The 23749-nt window shown below is 35.1% G+C and overlaps 2 protein-coding genes across 2 annotated transcripts; both read right to left on the minus strand.

Moving 5' to 3' along the window:
* Positions 1-1127: 1127 nt before the first annotated feature.
* On the minus strand, positions 1128-4485 carry LOC130892977 (uncharacterized). Its single transcript, XM_057798738.1, has 4 exons — positions 3999-4485; positions 3710-3927; positions 1556-1603; positions 1128-1511 (listed from the first exon to the last, which is right to left on the minus strand). The coding sequence occupies exons 1-4, from the start codon at positions 4366-4368 to the stop codon at positions 1128-1130; spliced, it is 1020 nt and encodes a 339-aa protein (XP_057654721.1). The 5' UTR covers positions 4369-4485.
* A 205-nt stretch (positions 4486-4690) lies between these two features.
* Positions 4691-16873, minus strand: LOC130893096 (ATP-dependent DNA helicase pif1-like). The gene is made up of 2 exons (XM_057798892.1): positions 14404-16873; positions 4691-4917 (listed from the first exon to the last, which is right to left on the minus strand). The coding sequence occupies exon 1, from the start codon at positions 16829-16831 to the stop codon at positions 14780-14782; it is 2052 nt and encodes a 683-aa protein (XP_057654875.1). The 5' UTR covers positions 16832-16873; the 3' UTR covers positions 4691-4917; positions 14404-14779.
* Between the last annotated feature and the right edge of the window lie 6876 nt (positions 16874-23749).

Below are 23749 nucleotides of genomic sequence, written 5' to 3' on the forward strand. Positions count from 1 at the left end.
AATTTGTTGCCCCCTGTCACATGAGCGTTGTCGGACTTGAGTGTAGCATGCGTCTAAAGCAATTCTATTTAGGCAACTTCAGTTTAGTACATCATGTCACCACAAACAGTCGCGGCGGCTGCTTATTTGGTTATCGCTTTAAATCGCAAAAGGAAAAGGAAAACGCCACGATATTGGAGAAGAGAGCTATATGTAGATGGTCAAGATATTCAGTGTAATTTTTACAACAAGTTGGTTGCTGACGATGATGCAATATTTAGAAACTTCACATGGATGAGTAAAGAAGATTTTCAGTATTTACTTGAGAAAATCTCACCTATGATAAAAAAATATAATACCAACTTTCGGGAAGCAATAACCCCTCGCGTGAGATTGTTAGTGACCTTAAGATATTTGGCTACGAGTAATAGTTATGCATCGCTTATGTATCTGTTTCGCATACCTGAGCCAAGCGTTTCCCGAATCATTCCAGAGGTTTGCAGAGCTTTAATGGACGTTCTACATGATTTTGTCAGGGTAAGTAAAAATACTAATGTAACATCACTTTTTTAATGTATAAAAAAGTTTTCTTTGATAAACCTTCAAATCAGGGATCGAAACAATCTGTTATTAAAAAAAAATAAAATAAATAATACTTTTATTTAGGTGAAGTAAAAATTTTATTGTGAAACAAAACTGTTACATTCCTATACTTTTCGTAAAGGTTTTGTAAAAACTTTTATTCATCAAGCTTTCAAATAAAAGTTTTATCATAATTGTTATTTTCAAATTTTGTGTGAAAATGTTTTAATAAGAAAAGTAAATTGTAGGCTAGTAGTATACTCATACAGGCTGTTGATCTGTCCTTCTTTTTCCAAAACTGGATTTTGAATAAACAATACGCAGAACTCATACTAAAATAACAAAAAATAATTAAATATATATATATATATATATATATATATATATATATATATATATATATATATATATATATATATATATATATATATATATATATCACCCCCCCCCACTTGAGCGTTTGCGCACGATCAGGAATAATGAAAATCAACTAATCTATTACAAGATCATATATTTTATTTGTATTTAAAAAATGTAATAAAGGATATTTTAATTTTAATAAATAATTAATAATTGGATGAGGAATATGATTCTTCCGAAAAAGAAGCATAATAGGATGCCACATCGCTGACTCTACGATCCATTTCAGATGCGGGTGAAGGCTCTGAGTGGATAGCCGAAATATCAAGTGGTTGATGATCATCCGGCTCAAACTGTTGAGTGGTTGTAGGCAGGTTTTGACGCAGAGGTTGGAGAATACTTCGTTGGGATGTAGCGCTAGGGTCGTCATATTTACCCATATCTACATTATACAGTATTGTGTTAATTAAATGTTCGATTACATTTTTCGTATAACAGCTATACTTTCGATGTTTAGTGGCGACATACTCCCCAAATACAGTGCTCGCATCCTTCTGTTGGCTCACAGAATTTTGCAAAATGGCATATGCCTCATCCGATCTTTGATATTCCATTTTTCTTTTGTCTTTTTTGCTGATGGGGACGGAACTGACAATTGTGATGATGAATGCAGCATGTCAACCTGTAGAACAGAGTTGAAATGAGTTTTGTCATTAAAATGTCATCAACTAATAGTAAATTCAATCTTTAAATAAAGTTTAACACCTTAAATAATTTTTACTTGAATGAAATACCACATGTTGTCTCTCATTGATTTTTATATATTTACTTATTTATTAATTTTTTTTTGTTTAACGTCCTACTGTTTTGCTGCTAGGGCTGTTGAAGACGGGAATCCAACAGTTTTTCGTGGAATTCGAACCACTGCCAATGATGTATGTTAAGAAACCATTTAGAAAAGTATTTATTTATTTTTTATTTATTTATTCAGAGAAATTGTTATTTGCTGTTTGTTATTTAAAAAAAATGTGCAGATGTAAAATGCTTATTTTAATTATTATTCCGAAGACACTGATGATGGACAAGAGTAGTCTTGAAAATCGATTTTGTCTGGATAAATTTAAAAAAAAATACAAAAAAAAAATAATAAAAAACATCTGGTGATTTATTTAAGAGAATCATCCTCTCACAATATCTACTGATCAATTCTTCAATTAATTAAATAATAATTTAATTTCTTTTCAGATGCCACGTTCAGAAAAAGAATGGAGAAAAATAGCAAGAGATTTCGAAGTTTCTTGGAATTATCTGCATTGCTTAGGAGCTTGTGACGGAAAACATGTTGTCATCCAAAACCCAAAAAAACAGTGGCAGTATGTTGTTTTAACTACAAAGGGACTTTTAGCATTGTTTTGATGGCCGTTGCTGACGCCAATTATAATTTTATATACGCTAATGTTGGCTGCCAAGGGAGGATATCTGACGGAAGGATTTTTCGAGAAACGTCATTTTACAAGAAGTTGTCTAATGGAACGCTAAAGCTACCTGACCCAGAACCACTCCCTGGTAGCAAAAAATTATCGCCTTATGTATTGTTGACAGATGATGCGTTCCCACTACAGGAACACATCATGAAACCCTTCAGCGGCCACCACGATAAAGGCACATGTCAACGGTTATACAATTATAGGCATTCACGCGCTCGAAGAGTAGTGGAAAATTCATTTGGGTTGCTAGCAAGCGTATTTCGTGTATTTAGAAAACCCCTAATGATTAATTTGGAAAACGCAGAAATTGTCACAAAAACATGTATTTACCTTCATAATTTTTTGAGAAGGAGTAAGACATCACGATCACTACATTGTCCTCAAGGAACTTTAGATAACGAAACACAGGATGGAAATATTATTCCCGGATCATGGCGGGCAGTCATCCAAGGCGATACTGGTCTGTAGAGTTTGTCACATAGAGCAAGAAAGGCAACTTTCGAAGCTAAAGAAGTCAGGAATGAATTCATGAGATATTTTCAATCGGATGAAGGGCGTGTGCCTTGGCAGGACCATTTCGCCTAGCTTTTATAAGTTTTTGTTTTTATATCCTGTTCAAATATATATATTTCAATATGCTAATGCAATGAATTCCACATTATAACAATGTCCGAAGGACTCAAACATGTATATCATACAAGCGGTCGTCACTATACCTACAGCAGTTAAAAGTGCATCCTGTTTTTTCGTTGATTATGTAACTATGTATATTATTTTTTCCTTGTTTTATAGAAGAGAACTAAACAAATTATATTCACAAAACAAAAATTGTTAAATTGTATAAGCTTAGGTTGTTTATTCAATTTCTACGGAATGTGCTTTTAGTGTATCTGCACTTAAATATAAAATTATACTTTGAAATAAAATTATTCTTGAAATTGAAGCCTTTTTAACCGCTCAATAATTTTATTTTTCCGAGATTGAAAAAGCCCATCATTTTGACCTTCAACTCAATTATAAAGGTTGTAGAGAAAGAACTGATCTTTTCAAAGAAAAACACGTACGTTAAGGAAGAGGGCCAAAGTGGTTTTTATAAGTTAATGAATTCCTATTTACTATATATAACTACATATTATAGTATAATAGTTTTAACATGATTTTAGGCTTTTTGACTTAAGCCGCGACCAATAAAAAAATTCCAGTTAAGAAACTAATTTTTTCTTTCTAGCATTGTTATAAACATAATTTACTACACTAAGATTAACTTAATTATATGTGTAAGTATATTAAGAAAAACTCACGTCAAACTCCTCTTCATCACTGCCAGCAGTTGACGATGTTGTTTTGGGTACATCGACATCAATTAAAAAACTCAATAGCTCATAAGCAAACCATTTCCCTTTTTTGCTAGGAGATGAGCCGCTCTTTTTTTCCTGAAGTTTTTTTCGTTCGCGATGAAAAGCTGATCGCAAATTCTTTATTTTTTTCTTCAGCTCCATCAAGGTACAATCATATTTTCCTTTTTAAAAAAAAATAAAAAAATAAACCAATGATTTTTTACCTTCAAACCCGCAAAATAATTATATTTACCAGATAATTGTGTCAACTTGTCATTTCTGAGTTTAATGTCCTTATACACAGGGGTTTTATTGTTCCATAATTCGGGCGAATTATGGTAATCCTCTATAAAAGCTACGGTTTTATCATTCGACCACTCCATGTCGCCTTCTTCAAGCCGCATGGATCCGTTGACTGTTGGATAGACGGCGTCCAATCGTGTCGAAAGACGACGCAATCTACAGGCAACAACGCTCAACTTGTAGCATGCGGCAAGAAGACATATTTTTTGTCGCTTAGTGTTCCTTCTATAGAAAGACTGAATGTAGCATGCGTCAATGCCGCATGCTACATGTTGCCTAAATGTTGCCTCAGTGGAATTGCGCCTTAAGAAACTCATCATCACCTAGTGCGCCGCATTTTACAAACGATACAGGAGAAGCTAACTTTAGTCCAATATCTTTCAGAGCTTTTTCAATGATGGAGTGAGAAATTGTGGGAGATACATTAGATATGAGAATACGTTTTGCCGGTGTAATAAGTCTTCGGATAGGGATAGTTGTGGAGTTAATGGAAATGCTTTGATGGGTACTGAGAAGGTCATTGACGATACTATTCGAGATGAGATAAATACAAATACGGTTATTTGAGATTCGTGACGCAAAGGTGATATTTTTGGGGGTGACAATATCTCCTACAGCTTTAACATACTAAAAGGAAACGGTGCTGGGAATAGAATGAAAGATAATGGCTTGATCCCTATTTAGAAAAGTAGGAGGAGGAGATTTAGTTAGAATTGCATCAACATAGGATTTTGTGCGGTTAGTTGTGATAGGTTGTGATGAAGACATTTGATTTTGGTTGTTATTGGAGTTCATTTTTGTGAATGGTCCTGGTTACCAAAACCACTTCTCAATAATTTTATTGATGCGACAGACTTCCCGGTAGGACTCTGTGGATAATATAAAAGGAATATATCAGTTACCTGATGATTGTAAGGCTACGCTACTGGAGAATTTGATTGTCCAACTGATTAATAGTAAGAGTTTGCAGTTTATAAAACCATAACACTAATTGTTTGTTAATGATCATGTTGATTATTATTTACACTGTATTATCACAAGGAACTATTGATTTTATTAATACGTTGTCAGAGTAGCAGTTGTTCACTCGTGGGGTATTCAGACAGGTATTGTGAACATTTTTGGTTCTTCCTTATAACTTGGAAATGGCAACAGATACTGTACATTTTTCACGTTCAATGTGCAACAAAATAGACTTTTCCGCTTTCCAAAGTATACATTTCCTATCAGTAAACTTCATCATCGGGAGGAAAAGTATTCTAATTCTAATCTAAAAGGCACCCTATGTATTTTTGTATATTTGGATCCAACTGCCAAACTCTTACAGTTTGGCAGTTGGCATTGTAGGGTATCTTATCTTATTTGTGACTATATTGTATGGTACGTTCCACAAGTCCAATTCAAGATGTTTTTCACAAATTTTTCCAGTTTTTCTGTTTCATTAATTAAATTTATTTTCTGTATTTTTTCTATTTCTCTATATTCACTCAGGAGAATCTGCGTTTCTGCGTAAATACCACTTTTTTGGTATTTTTTTTCTGGCCTTCCTAACGCTTGTTTTGAGTATGATGAGCTCGTTTTTCTAGGCATGATTCCTAACCTTTTCGCCAGTTTTCTTTGGTATTGTTAGATCCATCACTCTTTTGACCTCTTTAACCAATTCCTTTGCTTTGTCATACACACTCTGACCTTCCTTAATCGGTTCAGGCTTCACGAATTTAGCTTTCATGCGCTCCCAATTAGCCTTTCCCATATCGTATTTGTTCGCTGTATATACACCTCTCGTGTTGGCTTTCTCCACGAAATGTCGTATGTCACAACAGAACTGACAATATAGGTTGGCTATGATGTATCTATCTCTTTCTGTTATTAGTTCTACACTGACGCAGTGTTCGTCCCTAAACTGTTTTAGGTGACAGATTCTATAACTTTTGTTGAAGAGTACAGTGACTGCATCGGATTGTCACCCACACTAGCTACTTGAGTCGTTATCTGAAGTTTGCTTTTCCTGGTATACGGTTCCTGCAAGCAGATCATATCCAGGTCCAGCCCTTTCGCAATTTTTCTTGCCTCATTGCATACATAAGCACTCCGCATGCAATTGAGCTCCCCAATTTTAACTATGTGTTTCTTGTGTGGATGTGACTGTGAGGCCATTTCAGCGTGTCATCAAATGCTATCCTTCCATGCGCCATCACAAAATCTCTGTACAGTTCGTCCATATCAAGTTTTTCATTTCTTATTTTAAAGACTTGGTCTAGCAGTTCCTTGAGTTGTACTGCGTCTGTGGGGATATTGAAGCCTTTAATCTGTATTCGATCCTTTAGGATGCAGGCACCTCACTACTAGCCGCAAGGCCGCAGTTAGGATTGCCGGCTCCTCAAGGGTTAGGATTGCCGCCTCATGGCTTGCTCTAAATTACCATATATATCGTTTTGGCGCGTTGTTGTTTTTTGTACTTCTTCATTTTTAATTTCATTAATTTCTTTCTCTTTACTTTTCTTTCTAAAGGACAACATTCTAAGTGTGTCCCTTAATTTTTTGGAATTGTTCTTTTTATTTTTCTTTGATTGTATGTATCTTTATTTGATTCTATACTTGTTGATGGAACTTCTTCTTCTTCTTCCTGTTGCGTATAGGCATCATTGCCTGTTTTTCTTCACATCATTGCTTTTGCACAGTCACCTGGGAGGTTGTCACTCCATCTTTTCCTAGGTCTTCAAAGGATTCTTTGTCCTGCTGAAGATTTGTCCCTTGATATTTTCACAATTCGTTCTTCCGTCATGCGGTCAATGTGCTCATTCCATTTTATCTTTCTATACAGTACCCAGCCATTGATGTTATCTACCCCGCATGTTCGTCTTATGTTTTCACTCCTTTCTCTATCAATTGGTGTTCTTCCCGCTATTCTTCGAACTATTTTCATTTCTGTAGTCTCCAATATCCGTTTCGTTTTAGAGGTCTCAGGTCGGGCCTCTGCTGCATAGGATAATATAGGTCTGGTTGCGATCCTGTATATGCGGGCTTTTGCTTCAGTTCATTTCATTCAATGTATTTATTTCGCCAGATTGTGTCATTTAGATATGCTGCTGCTCTTGAGGCTCTTGTAGCTTGGTTTCTTACTTCCGTCTCCACGTCCCCGTCTCCAGATATTTCGATTCCCAGATATTTAAATTTCATTTGGTTTCTTGGGAGTAACCATTGATTTTGTCTTTGCCGCTGATATTATCATATTGAACTTTTTTGCTGTTTTGTTAAATTGGTACAGTAGCCTTTGCAGATCGTCCTCGTTCTCCACCAACAGTACCGCATCGTCTGCATAGCACAGGATTTTGACTTCTTTATTTCCCATTTTGTATTCTCACAGTTTGCGTACTTGTTTTATGATTTCATCTATCACTATGTTAAATAGGACTGAGAGAGTCCCCTTGCCTAATGCCCCTATTTTTAAATTGCATGCTTCAATGAATGTCAGTAAAACTTTATTAACTGGCAGCTTATCTAATGCCAATAAGTTCATTACATTCAAGGGAGGTAAAACTAGAAACAAATATGTGTTCCCGGTCGCAAATCCGGTTACAAATGTCGCACAAGTTGGAATCTATTTTTATTTTATTGAAGTTTGTGGGCAAATAAGTCTACTTATAGTGACTATACTACTGCGTGGTAATTGATGGGTCATGTACCCAATTCATTGGGAATTTCTGGATGTAAGAGAGTATATCTTGTAGGTTTTTCAATGCAATAATCATGCCATACGTTCTTCGACCTTTCCTTTAGCTTTATTTTAGTTTGATTTAGACATTCATCCCCGACTATTATATTATTTATTGGTAGTCCATTTTTTACAGTTTCCTTTGCTAGATTGTTCACATATTCATTATGATGCATTCCAATATGTGCTTCAATCAAAAGAAATTTGATTTTGAAATCTTTTAAGCGTAGCTCTTCGATTTTCAATTTTTGGGATAATTTGATTTTTGAAACATAGCATTTATATCAAAAGGTTGGCTACTGCTCGTGAGAATTGATAAGGAATCCGATATTATGATGGATTTTTTATAACCATGTCGTTCAATGAATAGAGCTTTGATAATTCCGATTGCTTCTGCAGAAAAAATAGAAGTCGGATTATCAAGTTTGAATTACATTTGAACCTTCTCTGATGGGCATAATTTTAATGTAATAATCATATTTTTATAAATAATGTGATAGTATATTCTTACTGATCATATATTAATTAGATTATAATTTTCCCCAAAGGACTGGCATGTAATAGGTGAAAGTTTTTTGGCCCAATATTTGTTTGTAAGGTCATATATATTTAACTCCGAAATAGTTTTAATAATTGTTGACTGCCTGTAATGGGATTTAATAATTAATTTTTCTGTTAGTAATGTTCTATGAAGTTCTAATGGCGGTTCTAAAGCTTCAACTTGAAGTGCTTCTACTGGTGTAGATTCCATTGCTCCGATACAAAGTCTTAGAGCATTGTTCTGTACAATTTCAAATTTTTTTAATAAACTTTGAGTTGCGCTTCCATATAGAGTATATCCATAGTCTATAATCGATCCCATATATGCTTTGTAGATAGTTATGCAAGTATGAGAGTTGGCTCCCCCTTCGTATTAATTTCATTTTAAACCTTAATTGCATTTTGTAATAATACTCTCCACATGACTTTTCCAAGTAAGTTTTTTATCTAAAGTAATAGCAAGATAAACAACTGATATTGTGACTGGATATGGAATCTAGTTTATTGTAATAGTATTCATCTGCGGTAAGTTATGTCGTATGAAAAACATAATTCTCGATTTTTCAGGAGTTACCAGAAAGCCTAATGAGTCCAATACGGTCCTACGGTGTTCTACTTTGTAGTGCAAACGTCTCACTCGCATCATTAGTTTTATGTATGATAATTACTGGAGTTACATTCGGGCTTGTTATGAAACCTCTCTAGTTCACTTTTAAACTGTCTTCCATCCCCATCAGTGCTCTGGCATATTTCAGTTCCATGGAATTGTATTTCTTCAATTGCTCTATTACCTTGGTCAGTGGTGTTCCTTTTATTTTGAAAGACTTTAACACATTCAATGCGACAAAGGTATCCCATCTTCTTAGCTTCCTTTCATATATTAGTGATTTCAGGACGTTTGTCACTGTGTCATACAATTTCCTGGTGATTTTTGTGCTCTCTTCTGTAATTTTTGGGTCCCGGTAACTAATAAATTAGAGTGACTAAGGCATGTTTGTAGCAGGCTGCAGACTCATGAGAACCATCTCATACGGGGCTCCAGTTTATTTATCAAAAACTCTTATTTGACTGATTAATGTCATCTTGCCATTGTCATCAGCACCATTATTTTTTTCATTTTGGCGGTGTTATTCTCACATCAGGCCGGGAAAAGTGTATTTTTTGTCAAGGGCTGGTATGGGTTTTTGTTTATATTGGTAAGAATTGTTTATATGGAGACTACCCTCCTTTCTAGTATCGGAGGACCAAATTTTATCCTTACTTCTTTCCAATTGATTGAATATTACAATTTTACTTCGTCTCTGTGTTTCCTGTATAATATGTTCATTATGCTAATCACATCTGGTGTTGGAACCTCACTGTGTTCTACCCACAGCCTCTTTTTTGCAGAGTTGACGGTTGTGAGTGTGTTTGTCTAGACCTTGTTCATCAGGTATTAGAAATTCTTTTGGTATTGAATATACGTCTGCTTTTGTGACGTCTACCGTGATTGGATACTTTAGGCCCATAGTTGCCACGGCATTTGTCCCAGAAGACTGGAATCTTTTTTGGACCTTGCTGATTTTTCTATTAGCTTGAGGTTTAGCATTTTGTTACTGCGTAGGATTTCTATGGCTTTTAACTAGCTCCTATGATCTTGTGAATCTTGCTCATGAAAAGTTTTTTCTTCTCATCTTTAAAAGTGTGATGTTTTTTTTTCTCATTCATGTTTTTTAAATTTAAGGGTCTGTTTTTACTGTTTTCATCTGTATCTTCACTCAAATTTTGAATGAATATTGATTGTTCGACTTCCTCTTCTTTCATGTATGAAGGAATGTCATACAAAATCATGAGAGGGTTTCGTTTTTTTTGGTAATTCACATATAAATTCCTTATTTATGATGTTTTCATTATTCATCAGTTTCGCTAAGTCCTCTTTTTGCGCGGTTTCTATGATGACCAGTGCTTTGGGTGTTGTTCTCATCTTGTTTATCTTTATCTTTTCTGATCTTGGATTTATTATTTTGGTTATTGTCTCTTGTATTTTTTTGCCATTGTCATTGTTTTTTGAAGTGATGAATAGTGTGTTGTTTGGCTTTACTGTATTTTTTGTATGTATGTTGGTTGTGGCCTCGCTACAACATCAGAGTAACTCATAAGCTGAACCCCCTGTCTCTTGTCTTTCAGTTCACTATTCAACTTTTCGTTTTCTCCTTTTAATTGTTTTATTTGACTTTCTAAATTTACTTGTTCTAGTTCTCATTTCATTATTTTGTTTTTAAGTTATTGTTTGCTGGATTTGGATAGTCTATTCCCTGAATCCATTCCGTTATCAATGAAATGTGTCAATTCATTTAATCTACTTTTAACACCTTTCTTATTTGGAGGAACCTCAGATTCTTTAATTTTTTTACTAGCTTTCACAACCGTCTCTTCTTTCGAAGAATCACTATCATATTCCTCCACAGAGGAGTTGTGTGTGCTTTCGCGAGGGAGATTTCCCCGGCATGTCAACCTTATTTCTCCTATGCAGTGAGTTTGTACATTCTCGTTTTCTATGTGATAAGTACGTTGTTCTGTGTTCGTCTGTGAGTAGGGACAGAGAAAGAAACATTTATGCCCCTAGATTTGGTTCCAACATTATACGTGAGGCGTTGGGACCCAATTCCGGTGCAATGGTCCACCTACTTTTCGGCATATTCCCTGAACTACATGCTGTTCAGCAAAACCAAAATAGCGCTGTGTATGAAGGTATTGTGATGATGGCATTGGTAAGCAGATAAATTGGTGTTATTTAGTACTATATGTAATATCACATATCACTAAACTATAAAAAAAAAATCTCAGAACAAATCTTGGAGAATCTGGATTTGGGTGAGATTGGAACTACTTGCGGCACTGTAATTTCTTGCACAATTTTCTTATACCTTTTATAGTAATTGGCTCGTTTGTCATTAAGATGCTACTTCTGCTAATTTCTTGGTTTTGAATTATGGTTGGATGAACTATTCCTAATAGAATTACTTTGCTGGTTTCTCGTGAAAAGTTCTCTTTTGTGATTGACTTGGTGCAATTCTCTATATTCTGGATTTTGCATTGTGATCTTATAGGTTTCGTACAGATGATGTGTTCAGCTAAGCTGGTGCAGATTTCGTACCATTTATTATTTGCGTAGTAATGTGGGTATTTTCAGTATTATGAGCATTGTCTTTGTGGTAACGCAAAATAATGATTTAGAAGCTTCAATTAATTGATAGGGATGTTCGTCACTGATTAAAAGGGCATTCCGAGAATATGTTTCTAATAATTCTTGTTTTAAAGTTTCCAGTTCATCTAAAGTAGAGTTCAATATTCGAAAGGTCTTCTTGGGATATAGTTATTGTTCGAATCAGTTTTAAAAAGAATTCGTTTATAGTTTGAAGGTTTAGTATTTCATTATGAAGTGCAACGTATCCATTGAAATCGGATGGTAAATTGTTTACTGCAGCCACAATTAATTTACTATTATTATTTATCAAATTTAGAAGATTATTAAATCTCGTATCAATAGAGTGTCCAGAAGATATCTCTTTATTAAGATTGTTAATGATTTCATTATCTTTAACCTCTACAGCAGTAATTTGTGATTTCAATAATTCCAAGTAATAATCATCAGGGTTTCCATATATATATTTGATAGTTGTTCCGAGGAAGTTCAACAAATCTATTTTATGTTTACGGGTAATTTTATGAATATTATCTTTTGCGTCAAGGTGATTAATTGAGATTTCAATGGGGCTAGAGGTAAATTTTCTAAAGTTGAATTGTAAAGGTCATTAGGGTTCGTTTCTAAAGAATCAGGTAATTTTTCTAAATTAATGTGTAAAATATGTCTATGATACTGATTTATCTCTTTTGATTTGCCTATGTCTTCTGCATAATAGACGTTATTGTCTTGTATGTTGAGCAGATGTCCCAGGGATAGGGTCGTCCTGTAAAGGTCTATCTGAGATATTCTTTTTCTTTACTTTACGAAGTCGTTTTGCGAATTTTAAATGAGTACTTGTGGTGTTTTGTTTGTCGGTCTTACCAATAATTTTAGTTTTGATTTGTTTTTTTTTTTGGATGTAGTTTAGAATATGGAGAGCTCAGTTAAGATGGATGTTTTTTCTTAGTTACATAGACGGAACGGATTGATTACAGGAATTGGTTCAGTATTTTCATTTTGTTTGTCTAGAATTTTCTGTCGTTTTTCTTTTCGTTTATTATATAAGTCTATTATGAATGGTTTTAGTTCGTCTTTATGTCTTTGGTTGTATGTTTCGTATAGCGGGATATCAAAATCGAAATGTATTTCTTCGGCATAGGGGCCATAAGGAATTGAAAAAGGTGAGAAGTTAGTGGAACTGTGGATTGATTGATCATAAATTAAAATTGTATGTGTGAGCGTATCATCTAAGGGATCATCTGGATTTTGGTCTCGTAGTGTTCCAAGTTTTTCTATAAGTGTGGAATGGAATCGTCATGGGGTACATGTATTTAGGGACAATAATAATTTGATTTGTTGCTGAAGTGATGGAATCTTCAGATATAGGAATTCCGGAAATCGGGTTTTCGGTTGCGGTGTGTTTGGTATTCTCGCTGAGAGATTGGTTTTTGTCGAATTCTTCAAGGGATTCGTCTAGATCGAAATCGTGGGGATCAGGGGGTCGGCACAAATAGAAGAATTTGGATGTGCGTTGACCTATACTCTTTGCCTTTACGGTATTTTACATAGAAATTGTAATCTTCCAGTTTCAGTCTCTATCGGGCTTACCGAGATGTTGGGTCTTTAATTTTGTAAATCCATACTAGAGGATTGTGGTCGCTTTCGACAGTGAATTTTTGACCATACAAATACGGGCGGAAATGTTTACAGGAATCTAAGATTGCTAGAATTTCTCTTTCGATAGTTGTATAATTTTGCTCGGCGGAGTTCAAAGTTCGGGAGTAATACGAAATGGGATGGTTGTTTTGTGATAATACAGAGCCAATGGCAATATTGGAAGCGTCGGTTGTCAAAACAAAAGGTCTGAAAAGCGACTTCTTCCGTCAGAAATTGAAATTTGTCTAGTTTAATTTTCAAATTTGCCTTTCGGAATGTTTCAAAGATTGCAGCAATGTGAATCAAGTGTTCTTGAAGTGAAGTAACCTAACCATACGGAATTTTTTCTTGCCGGAAGCATCGTTTTTTTGGTACAACCCAAACAGGGGCGGAATAAGGAGACATTGATGGTCTAATAATTTTTTTGTCGAGTAATTGATTAATCTGTCTGGAAATTTCTTCTTGCATTGCTTTCGGATGTCGGAAGCCTTTGACGTAAGTTGGGTTTCCGTCTTTTGTTCTTATTTCGTGCTCAATGCTCGAAGTAAAAGTTAAATCGGAATTATCGTTATGGAAAATATCCTTATATTTATTACAGAGCTTCAAATTTTTTTCCTTTTCTTCTTGGTTCAGATGCTGAGTACGAATTAATGAAGGATCGAATTTACTTGGACCGTTACATATTTCGTATTTATCTAAATGCTCGACATGTATAGGTTCTAAGGGCAAAGGAGTTGGTAAATAGATATCGTTAATGTAACCGTTTATAGCAGTATGAATAGATTCAGGAATTTTTATGTTATTTATTATAGTTTCGGGTAGGAGAATGTCGCGTCGATCTCCGTATTTAGCTAGTAATGCTGGACGTGCATCAGTCCAAAGTGTTAAATTTGAGTAGTTTAAAAAATCTCTAGGTTTACCTTTTATACGAGTAATAATATTGGCATTTAATATGAATACTTGAGGTTGAGTGAGATTCTGTGACCGAAGGAACGTAATTAAGTTATCTACCGATTTTACAAATGTTGAAAGATTATCTTTCGAACTAAATTCAGGTAGAGTAGTACAGAGGCTGGAGATATTGTTTTGAAGAGACATATTCAAGCTATCAGTGTTTCGAACTTTTCAAATTTGAGTTTTAAAAAATCGAGAATTATTAGGTGAAATAGAATTGTCCAAAGGGTTTATAGAGAGATTTGACAATAATAAATGTAAGCTACTTTCAGAAATATCGCTAAAAGTGCTCATTAATGAGGTGAAAAGGAACGTTGTACTTACAAGAAGATGATCACTGGTGATGTCTTCTGCATACTACGTTTTTCTCGCCTTGATTCGATGGATCGTCTAGTTTAACAACTAAAGTTTACCAGGAAAACTTGTGTTTCTGTACAAATTTGTTCGTTGCGCCACAAATGTTCTTTGAGGCACTTTTAACTTTTTTAAAAAGTATTTTTATTTACAACTAGCTGACCCGACAGACTTCGTCCTGTCAAAAAGATTTGTAATGTGGCAGTTTTTGTGCCTACGTATTTTAAAAAATTCTCCTGAACAGAACCGTCACCCTGGTGATAGGGCGTTGTGAATAAAAAATAATTAAATAAAACATATATAAGGATTTAAAAGTAAGTAATCGCTTTATTGTTAATCATGTGAATCATAAATAATAATTATTATTATCATTGTAGTGCTTTGTGGTATACGATGTTTTTTGTTTGATTACCTGGCGCATAGATAAACAAATCTGATGGTTTTCCAACACGGGAACAGCAACATACAATTGACCATGTGAGAAACATGGGTTTTCTAGATTAATACCACAAACACTTAATGATTGCCCCTGGGACTTGTTTATAGTCATAGCAAAAGCAAGCCGCACTGGAAACTGTAGTCGTTTAAACTCAAATGGCACATCAGTCGGAATCATTGGGATGCGCGGTATGAGAACATCTTCTCCTTTATACTTTCCTTTGAGTATAGTTGCTTCTATCACATTGTTTAGTAATTTTTTTATCGCTAACCGTGTACCGTTGCAAAGACGCGGTTGGTTGATATTTCGCAACATTATAACCACCGATCCGACCTTTAATTGAAGATTGTGAGGTGGCAATCCTGGCAAATCCAGCGAGTTTAAAAATTCCGGTGGATAGTTGACTACATCATCTTGATTAGTAGCCGAATCAACTGATTTATATATCCTCAATTCGCCTGTAATTTGTTCTTGAATTTTGAAATTTAATTCATTTACATCTATGTTTTTTGCAGCCAGTATAGCTCGTTCGCTCAACCAATCATGGTTTCTGTAATTTTGAGAAACATCTGGAAACACCTTCTGAATAAGTTCATCTTTTGATTGAGTTAACTGACAAAAACTTTGAGGAAAGTTAATGCAGCCAGTCAACATGTCTATAGGTAATTTGCCATTACCAATGTCAATGAGTTGTTTAGAGAATATGTTTCCAGATTGGTCATTTTGCAACTCGACACGCATATTCTTGCTTAAATGAAGTACTTTGACATGTTTCCACAAATTGGAAGACTTTAGACATGCATTGAGTTCATCAGCTGGCGTTGATCGTGGAATCACTGGCAATGTTTGACGAAAATCTCCTGCTAATAAAATCATTGCACCACCAAATCGGTTATTATTGCTCCGTAGATCTTTTAAGGTTCTGTCTAAAGCCTCCAAAGATTTTTTATGTGCCATCGTGCATTCATCCCAAACAATCAATTTACATTGCTGCAAAACCTTTGCCATTGCAGAGTTCTTCGAAACGTTACAGGTTGGAGTTTTATTGCTTTGCATATTTAATGGCAATTTTAGTGCTGAATGGGCTGTTCGACCACCTTCAAGCAAAGTTGCTGCGATTCCCGACGAAGCGAGTGCAAGTGCAATTTTATTTTGTGAGCGAATTGTTGCTAATATTAATGAAATCAAAAAAGTTTTTCCTGTACCACCAGGTGCATCTAAGAAGTAAATTCCTCCAGTTTCATCATTTGTTACTTTCATAAGAGTTTCAAATACATACTTCTGTTGTTCATTTAACAGTGGAAGATTTGTTTGAATTAATTCTTTCAAAGCGTTGAGATCATACAGTCTTTCTCGATGCAACTCTTGGTTAAAAGCGTCATGCATTGGACGATTGGGCGCCGTCAGGCCTAATTGAATTAATAGTTTGTTTGACATTATCAAGCACATGTCCTCAATTGAAATCAATGCTTCATTGTAAATTTCTTCACTGATTTGTATATTTGGATTTCCCATTCTATTCCGTATTTGATACAAAATATCATCACACATATAATCTTTGTACTTGATCCACAAATCAATTGGGTTTGATGGGAAGCATGTAGATATGATTATAGAAAACAATGTTCGTATTTGATGAGCGTGTGATGATATTACAGCATCATTGAGAGTTTGATCCCAATGAGCGTCATTTTCAAGTAATTGCAAACGTTGACAGGCTTCTCTGTAGGATCCACACAATTCACCATCAACAGTTCGTAACTGTTGGAATGATGTTGCGCCACGTACATTGACTAATAGCAGTCGTAAATAAAAACATTCATCATTGCTTGGATGTACTGAATAAATCCGGCCAATCGCATCGGTGGAATATACATCTGTATATCCTGGAACTGGTTTTCCTTGTTTCCGTCGTATAAATCTCCTTGAGGATTGATTCCAGGTATAATATTTTGGCATTTCAGAATATAGCAATGTTTGTGCGAAATCATCGTTTTGGCATGTCTCAAAAAAACTAGTTAATGTAGTAGATGGTGGCTGAGCAGCTCTTTGTACTGCGTTCTGTGTTGTAAAATACAATCTTTGTCCATTTTCTAAATGCACAGCTAAGTGAACAACAGAAGGGTGTCTCTCATGAATAGGAAAAGAAAATATTCGCCAAACTGCTTCATTACTACTGACATAGCGGCCCATTTGGTATTGGGTAACTTCATCATTGGAATTCTCTGCACCAATTCCAATCACAGCCATATCACTCCCTTTGGTTACATATTTGCAAATGTATTTAATTGATTTCACTGAATGGCAAGATTCAACGTTGATGTGTGCTTTGAATGTCTTTGATATAATGGGTGAATATGGAACAATCCAACGATTATCTATTTCAATATCTTGTTGATTTAATTTGACAATTGTTGATTTTCCATTGTCTGCTGTCGACCTGCGACGATACAATGGATAACCGTCATTACCAGTAATTGTTTCCGATAATAATGTCCGTGGATATCGTTTTGAACATTTACCATCCATCATACACGGTGAATTTTGATTAAGAGTTCCACAGGGACCATGTATCATGTGTTTGATAACTACCTCATGTAATCCAGGATCTACTTGTACAGGGATTTCAGCTGATATCACTGCATCAACTTCATTTGGCCTTATCTTTTCAACCAACCAAATCAAAATGTGTGCATGTGGCAATCCTCGTTTCTGCCACTCCACAGAATACATCCAGCAGCGTGTCTCACCAAACACATTATGTTTTACGATGAAATCCATTAATGATTTCAACTTTTGTCTAAAGACTCTGGCTGTAATATCATGACGATCAATGGGTGATTGCCCAGAGAATAACTCCTGCTTGATTTCTATCCATTGCGGATTGCATGTAAATGTGATGAACAAATCTGCTGTACCATAATGACGAACATACGACATGGCATCTTGAGCATATTCGTGCATATGCCGAGGGCTTCCGATGTATGTTGCTGGAAGAATAGTCATCCGACCGACATTCTGTGCATTTCCATCAGTATTAATCGCATCTCGAAGGTGAATATACTCTTCAGATCGGAGTTTGGTTTGATTCAACCTGATGAATGTTAATCTCTCCGTTTCAATTTTAACATACATGTCAACAACATATTTGTGATATAATCGCCGACATTTCAATATGTGATTATCTTCATTTTCCCGAATCATTAGGCGGTATGAATAATAGTTCATTGAATTGACTTTTTTGTTGGTTTCAGAACCTGTAAATAGATTTTGTTTTAATAACATTCAAATATCAAATTAAAATACATAATATAATGACTGAAATATTATCGCCATAGCTAAACTAATATTTTAGTTACCTGTAATGGGATTTATCATTTTTGTTGAGAAATCGTAGCCATCTTCACCTTGCCAAAATATAATGGGATATTGCAGTGCATCATATGAGCGGTGTGTTTCCTTTATACGTTGTAATTGATCATTCCGACGATGTAAAACAATATCACGGGATTCCAAGTTTTCTCCAACTACAACGATAGCAACTTCATCAATAGTTGGTGCATTAAAACGTCTTGTATGTTGACCTGCAGGTGTTTTATCAGCTCTGATTACAATTTTGTGATTATCGGATAGCATCAGATCCAGGGCAGTTTTAAACAATATAATCAATTGATTGTGTTGATGAAATAAAGTTTGTAATTGTTCTATAATAGACCTCTTTACTAAATTGTTATGTGCACAACGCAGATCAATTTCTTGTGGTGAATTGCCCATAAAATAAATTTGCAGGAATTTGTTGTCGCTATCTGACACTGGTAACAGTGAACCTGCTCTGTGATATATTTGCCCTTGTATCTGTAAATAAGAAAAATATTATGGTGTGGTATAAATTAATGGATTGTCAGTGACCAAACTTAAATAATATTTGATCTTAAAAAGTATATATTTAGTTTTAACTAATATCTATCAAATATATGAAATATAATAAAAGTGTCACTGAAACTGAATCACCATATAATATGATGACTAAGTGATATATTTCGTAATGATTAAGAAATTGAAGATAAGTGACACATCTTAACTTTCGTGACAGAAAATTTTGTTCGTTAAAATAATTATGAGTAACTGCTATAATACATACCTTGAAAGTTGGCATAAAATTTTCCCGAACTACATTTGTTGCCCCAAATGAAGTCATTTGAAAGCAATTGTTATATTGTTGAATATGTGTCAAAAAGTGTATAGAATCTGTTCCTATTCCTGAAACCAATGAGTACAATGGTTCTGGTGGTGGATCCAATGGTATCAATTTCACTTTACCATTTGCGCAACACAATCCATTGGCTTCGTTTTTGTATTTTAATGCCTTACAGTGTGAGCAAACCGAGTTCATAGAACCAATAACAACACATTGGTAGTTACTGTAGTTAATTGATACATCGTAACTGAAAGCAGCTCGATTCAAACTTGCGCGATTATTAGTTGAATGTCGCGCTCGCGCTTCACGCGTTTGTGATATCCGAATTCTTTCACGTTCATTTCCGTCGTCACGTTCTTGTGCAGTACGATTAGATCGGTAATTAGCTTTTTTTTTTTTTTTAATTTGATATGACTTGAAGTCAAATTCTTTTAAGCCGTACGAATTGTTTTTGTTTGGATATTAAAAATAATAAAACACTGTTGCTAACGCGATTTTTGTTTGACTGATGTAATGACGTGGAAACTGCTGCATTTTATCTCGCGTGCCGAAACTAATACAAAAGAAACGCGAGTTTCGGAACGCGACATTAAGCTCCTCCAACTATGTATTCTGTGCTCCAACGCACACACACACACATTGTTTTGATAGATATGATCTTTGACGTTAGGAACACACCTTACAAAAGAAACGCGAGTTTCGGAACGCGACATTAAACTCCTCCAACTATGTATTCTGTGCTCCAACGCACACACACACATTGTTTTGATAGATATGATCTTTGACGTTAGGAACACACCTACATTGCTTAGACAACAGTGAGTGCTCAAATTGACTACGTTTTAGTTACAAATCATTTGTATGGGAAAAAGAAAAGAGCTATTTTTAGGAATTTTCCAGCAATAATTCTAATTTTTCTCGCCGTAAAAACCATCCTTGAACTTCAACGAACATTTTAAAAAAGATTTGGCCAAATTGGTCCAGGCGTTGTTGAGTTATGCGCTTACCCACACATTTTGCGATTCATTTTTATATTATAGATAGATAAATGACTTATAATTTCCACAGAAATTAACTTTAGAGACAAATCAATATTTTAGCAATGAACAGTAATAAAACAATGAATGAACTCGAATTTGATGCAATGAACTTATATTTATTTGATACGTATTTTGGAATCCGCTGGCTAAGTGAATATAGTTTATTGCACTTTGGAATCCGCTGGTCGTGTGGCAGTGTCGGGGACCTTTCACATTTCTATATCTCCCATGTTCAAGTTTGCTGGCGGGTATTGTTTTTGTAATTATTGTTTTAGCTTGTCATTAAGAACTTGTCTTGCTGCTTGTCTTTATGGTAGTGTGCAGTCTTGCATAATTTTTTGAGTGTTTCTTTGTTTTTAGTTCCTTTTTTGATTACTTTTAATAGTTTGTCTGTTTTAACTTTAGTCTGTCTGCCTCTATCATTCCTAAGTTATCCTTTCCTGTTCTGTAGATATTGTACGTAATGTTGTGTATTTTCATGGTTTCTAAGTTTTTCTTAAGGTCTATTATTATCCTACATTTGTTGTTTCCTTTAGATAACTGTTCCGTGACTGACTTAGAGTCTGTGTGAATGGAGATTGTTTTGTTTTTATGTATTTCTGTGTTTTGTATAATATTGTCTGTTCCTAATTTAAGTTCTAGAGCTTCAAGTTTGTTAATATCCATGTCGGCTTACTTATGTTTTTGCTATTGCTATTTCTCTGTTTTTGCTGTTCGTCTTCTATGTATATCCCTATGGCTTTGTAGCCATTTTTTTCGCTTGCGTCGGTGTAGTCTTACGTCTGCTGGTCTCAATATTTGGATTGTTCTCACTGGCATAGCTGTTAGGTGGGATAGGTGGATTTTTTTAGTTTTTAATGAATTTAGTGTTTGTCTGTTGTCTTCTGCCTTCCAGTTTTTTGGGAATTTCCCTTTTTTTAGGCAGTTGTTGTAAATATTCGTCAGAATGGCTGTGTTTGAAGTGTAAATTATTTCGATTCTTTCTTTGCTGAGTCCATATTTAACTGTGGTTTTCTTGTTTTTATACTTATACTTTTTATAGTCTGTGAAATTTTTTCCTCTGTAAACTTTTCCTGGTCTTGTCCTACACCTCCTTGTTGTTCTCTACGTCTAATTTTTCTGTGTTTGTCTCTATCTTCTTGTTCATCAACATCCGGGAAATACATTCTGTGCAAGTAAATGATTGTTTTTTTCTGACTTTCGTATATTGTCCATCGTCTTTTTTGACGGTGTTAAATATGTTGTTGTTCTCCTTCTTCTTGCTTCTTATTATATTGTAAGCTGTGTTCCAAGGGTTATCGGGATCGTTTCCTCTTAAGTACTTTCTGATGGCAGATTGCTTTGTGTTTTTAATACATTCTTTGTATATTCTGCTTTGTTCGTTGTATTTATTTTCCGCTATTCTTTTGTTTATGATTTCTCTTTGTGGTTGGAATTTTTTCCTTAATTGGTTCTTCCGTTATTTGTGTTTTTCCAATTTGTCATTCCACCATATTTGGCCTTCTCGTGGTTTGATTTTTATTATTTCGTATTATTTGTTTTGTTAATTCGATTATTTCTTGCTGAATCGCTTGTGCCTGTGCCTGGTCTGCATTTCCTGTTTTGTCCTACGTAGCTGCCCGTATGAGTTTTGTTACTATATTCTTTTTATACTTATTGTAAGTGGAGTGTGGGTGCGCTTTTCTGTTTTTTATTTGAACCGGTATGTTAAAATGGATATAATTGTAATCACTTAATGTTTCTTTATCATGAACTTCCCAATCTTCGATATTGATATCCTTCGTCATCGTTAGGTCTATCCAACTTTTACCTCTGTTTGTTTGGAATGTTGGTGGGCTGTCATGTGTATATTGTTCTTGGTTGTCCATTCAACTATATCTTGTCCCCTATCGTCGTTAATGTCCCCTCCCCAGCTTGTATGTTTTGCATTGTTGTCTCTGCATATTATTATTTTATCTGCCTCTATATCAGGTTTATGTTTGTCTGGTGTTTTATTAATTTTACCACCTGGCCCATCGTATATATTTACAATAGTAAACATATACGATGTATAATAAATAGATGTATTGTTGTAGCGTTTCAATTTGTTCGTCCTGTTAGTGTTGTTTGTTTTGCAAGTTTTTTATTAATTATAATTGAGTCTTTGTCTGGAGGGATTACCGTGTATCTGTTGGTTCGCTACAGGTTGTATCCCGGTTCTTGTATCAGCCCAATGTCTATTTTGTATTCTATTTCGTCACTTCATATGCAATGCTGTGGATAGTTCCTTCCTTTGTTATTGTGAACGCCTTTTTATCTTGAGCTAGAGACTGGATATTCCCTGTAGGTCCATTGGCGGTTTGCCTTAGAATGTTAAAACAGGAAAAGACAATGTGCATAATTTGGTGTGCTGTGGTTATATTTAAAAAATCTGCATCTCCAAATATTTTTTTCAGGAATTCCTTATAAGATTGTAGAATGAAGAGCAAGCAGTTCACTTTTCGGTGTTTTGTTCTGTCCTTGCTCTTTTCTGTTCTGGAATCCGAGCCCCATCGTCTGGATCAATTACATAACTTCTCTTTGCTGTTAACAAAGCAGAGAAGGTGGAAGGTGTGGTCGTGGTCTCGGTATCTGGCATCTCAACATCCTGATTTGGTGCAGCCATTGTTAATTTAAATAATAAGAGTCTTTTTACTGCGGGTAGGGACATGAGTACGGTGATTTATGCCTCCGTTGTGTGGGGACCATTAGGCCAAGAACTACCACGCCATCCCGTCGGAACCACTGTTAAGAGAACCCATCCCAGCACCACACTCCAAAAAATAGCTGGGGAAACTTTTCTTTATTGCATTTACATTATTTACAGGCTATTTTCAAGTCATCGATGTCGGTTGGTATCTGGTGTTCGGTATATTTTATTGTTAGGTTTCTCGGGTGTGGTAAATCTGATGTTCTTATCTTATTTCTTGTTAGTTCTTGTCTGTTATCCGTGTACGTCTTGTAGATTGCGTATACATCTATGTCAAAGGGTGAAATCCCCGCCAGCTCACACAGCGCAGGCTTTTGTGAATGCATCAGTCTCTTCGCCGTCATTTTATCTAGTATTTTTCCGAGCGTCGGGAGGAGACAGATCGGCCTTTTGCCCCCATCTCTTTTGGGTAGCCAGATCATATCTGTCACTTTCCAGCAACTCGGAAATCGTCGTAAATGTTGCATATTGTGATAGTTTTATTGTTTATATTGAGGTGAACTATTGTTGTGTTTCTATCCGTTCTGTTTGTGTTGTGCTTGATACATTTGAGCATGTCTGAAATTGTTTATTTGTTTTTCATCTGTTTTTTGATGGTATTTAATTCTTTTTGAATTTTCTCATTTTCATTTTGTGCTCTGTTTTGTGACTTTGTGATAACCGTTGACCATCTTTTTAAAGCTTCTATCAATTCCGTCTTGGTTTCATTAATCTGTCTCTCTTGTTGTAATGAATGTGCTGCCATATCGGATATCATACCTATCATTTCCTTAGTGGCTTTTAATACTTCCCCTTTTTGTGTTTTTCCGAAGCTTATTGTCCCTTTCCCTTCTGTTGTTTGTCTTGTGACTGGTTGCGTTATTATTTTTTCCAGTCTTCTTACTTCCAAGACGTAAGTATCGTGAAATTCC

Source organism: Diorhabda carinulata, chromosome 4 (assembly GCF_026250575.1).
Source record: "Diorhabda carinulata isolate Delta chromosome 4, icDioCari1.1, whole genome shotgun sequence".
NCBI lineage: Eukaryota > Metazoa > Arthropoda > Insecta > Coleoptera > Chrysomelidae > Diorhabda > Diorhabda carinulata.

Bases quoted from the DNA above. Each gene is read 5' to 3' on its own strand.
- LOC130893096 (XM_057798892.1), bottom strand. From the start codon at position 16,831: ATGCCAAAATATTATACCTGGAATCAATCCTCAAGGAGATTTATACGA.
- LOC130892977 (XM_057798738.1), bottom strand. From the start codon at position 4,368: ATGATGAGTTTCTTAAGGCGCAATTCCACTGAGGCAACATTTAGGCAA. The intron at 3,928-3,998 runs GTAAATATAATT...TTTTTTAAAAAG, and splicing joins CAAGTTGACACAATTATCTG to GAAAATATGATTGTACCTTG. The intron at 1,512-1,555 runs GCAAAAAAGACA...AGATCGGATGAG, and splicing joins TGTCAGTTCCGTCCCCATCA to GCATATGCCATTTTGCAAAA.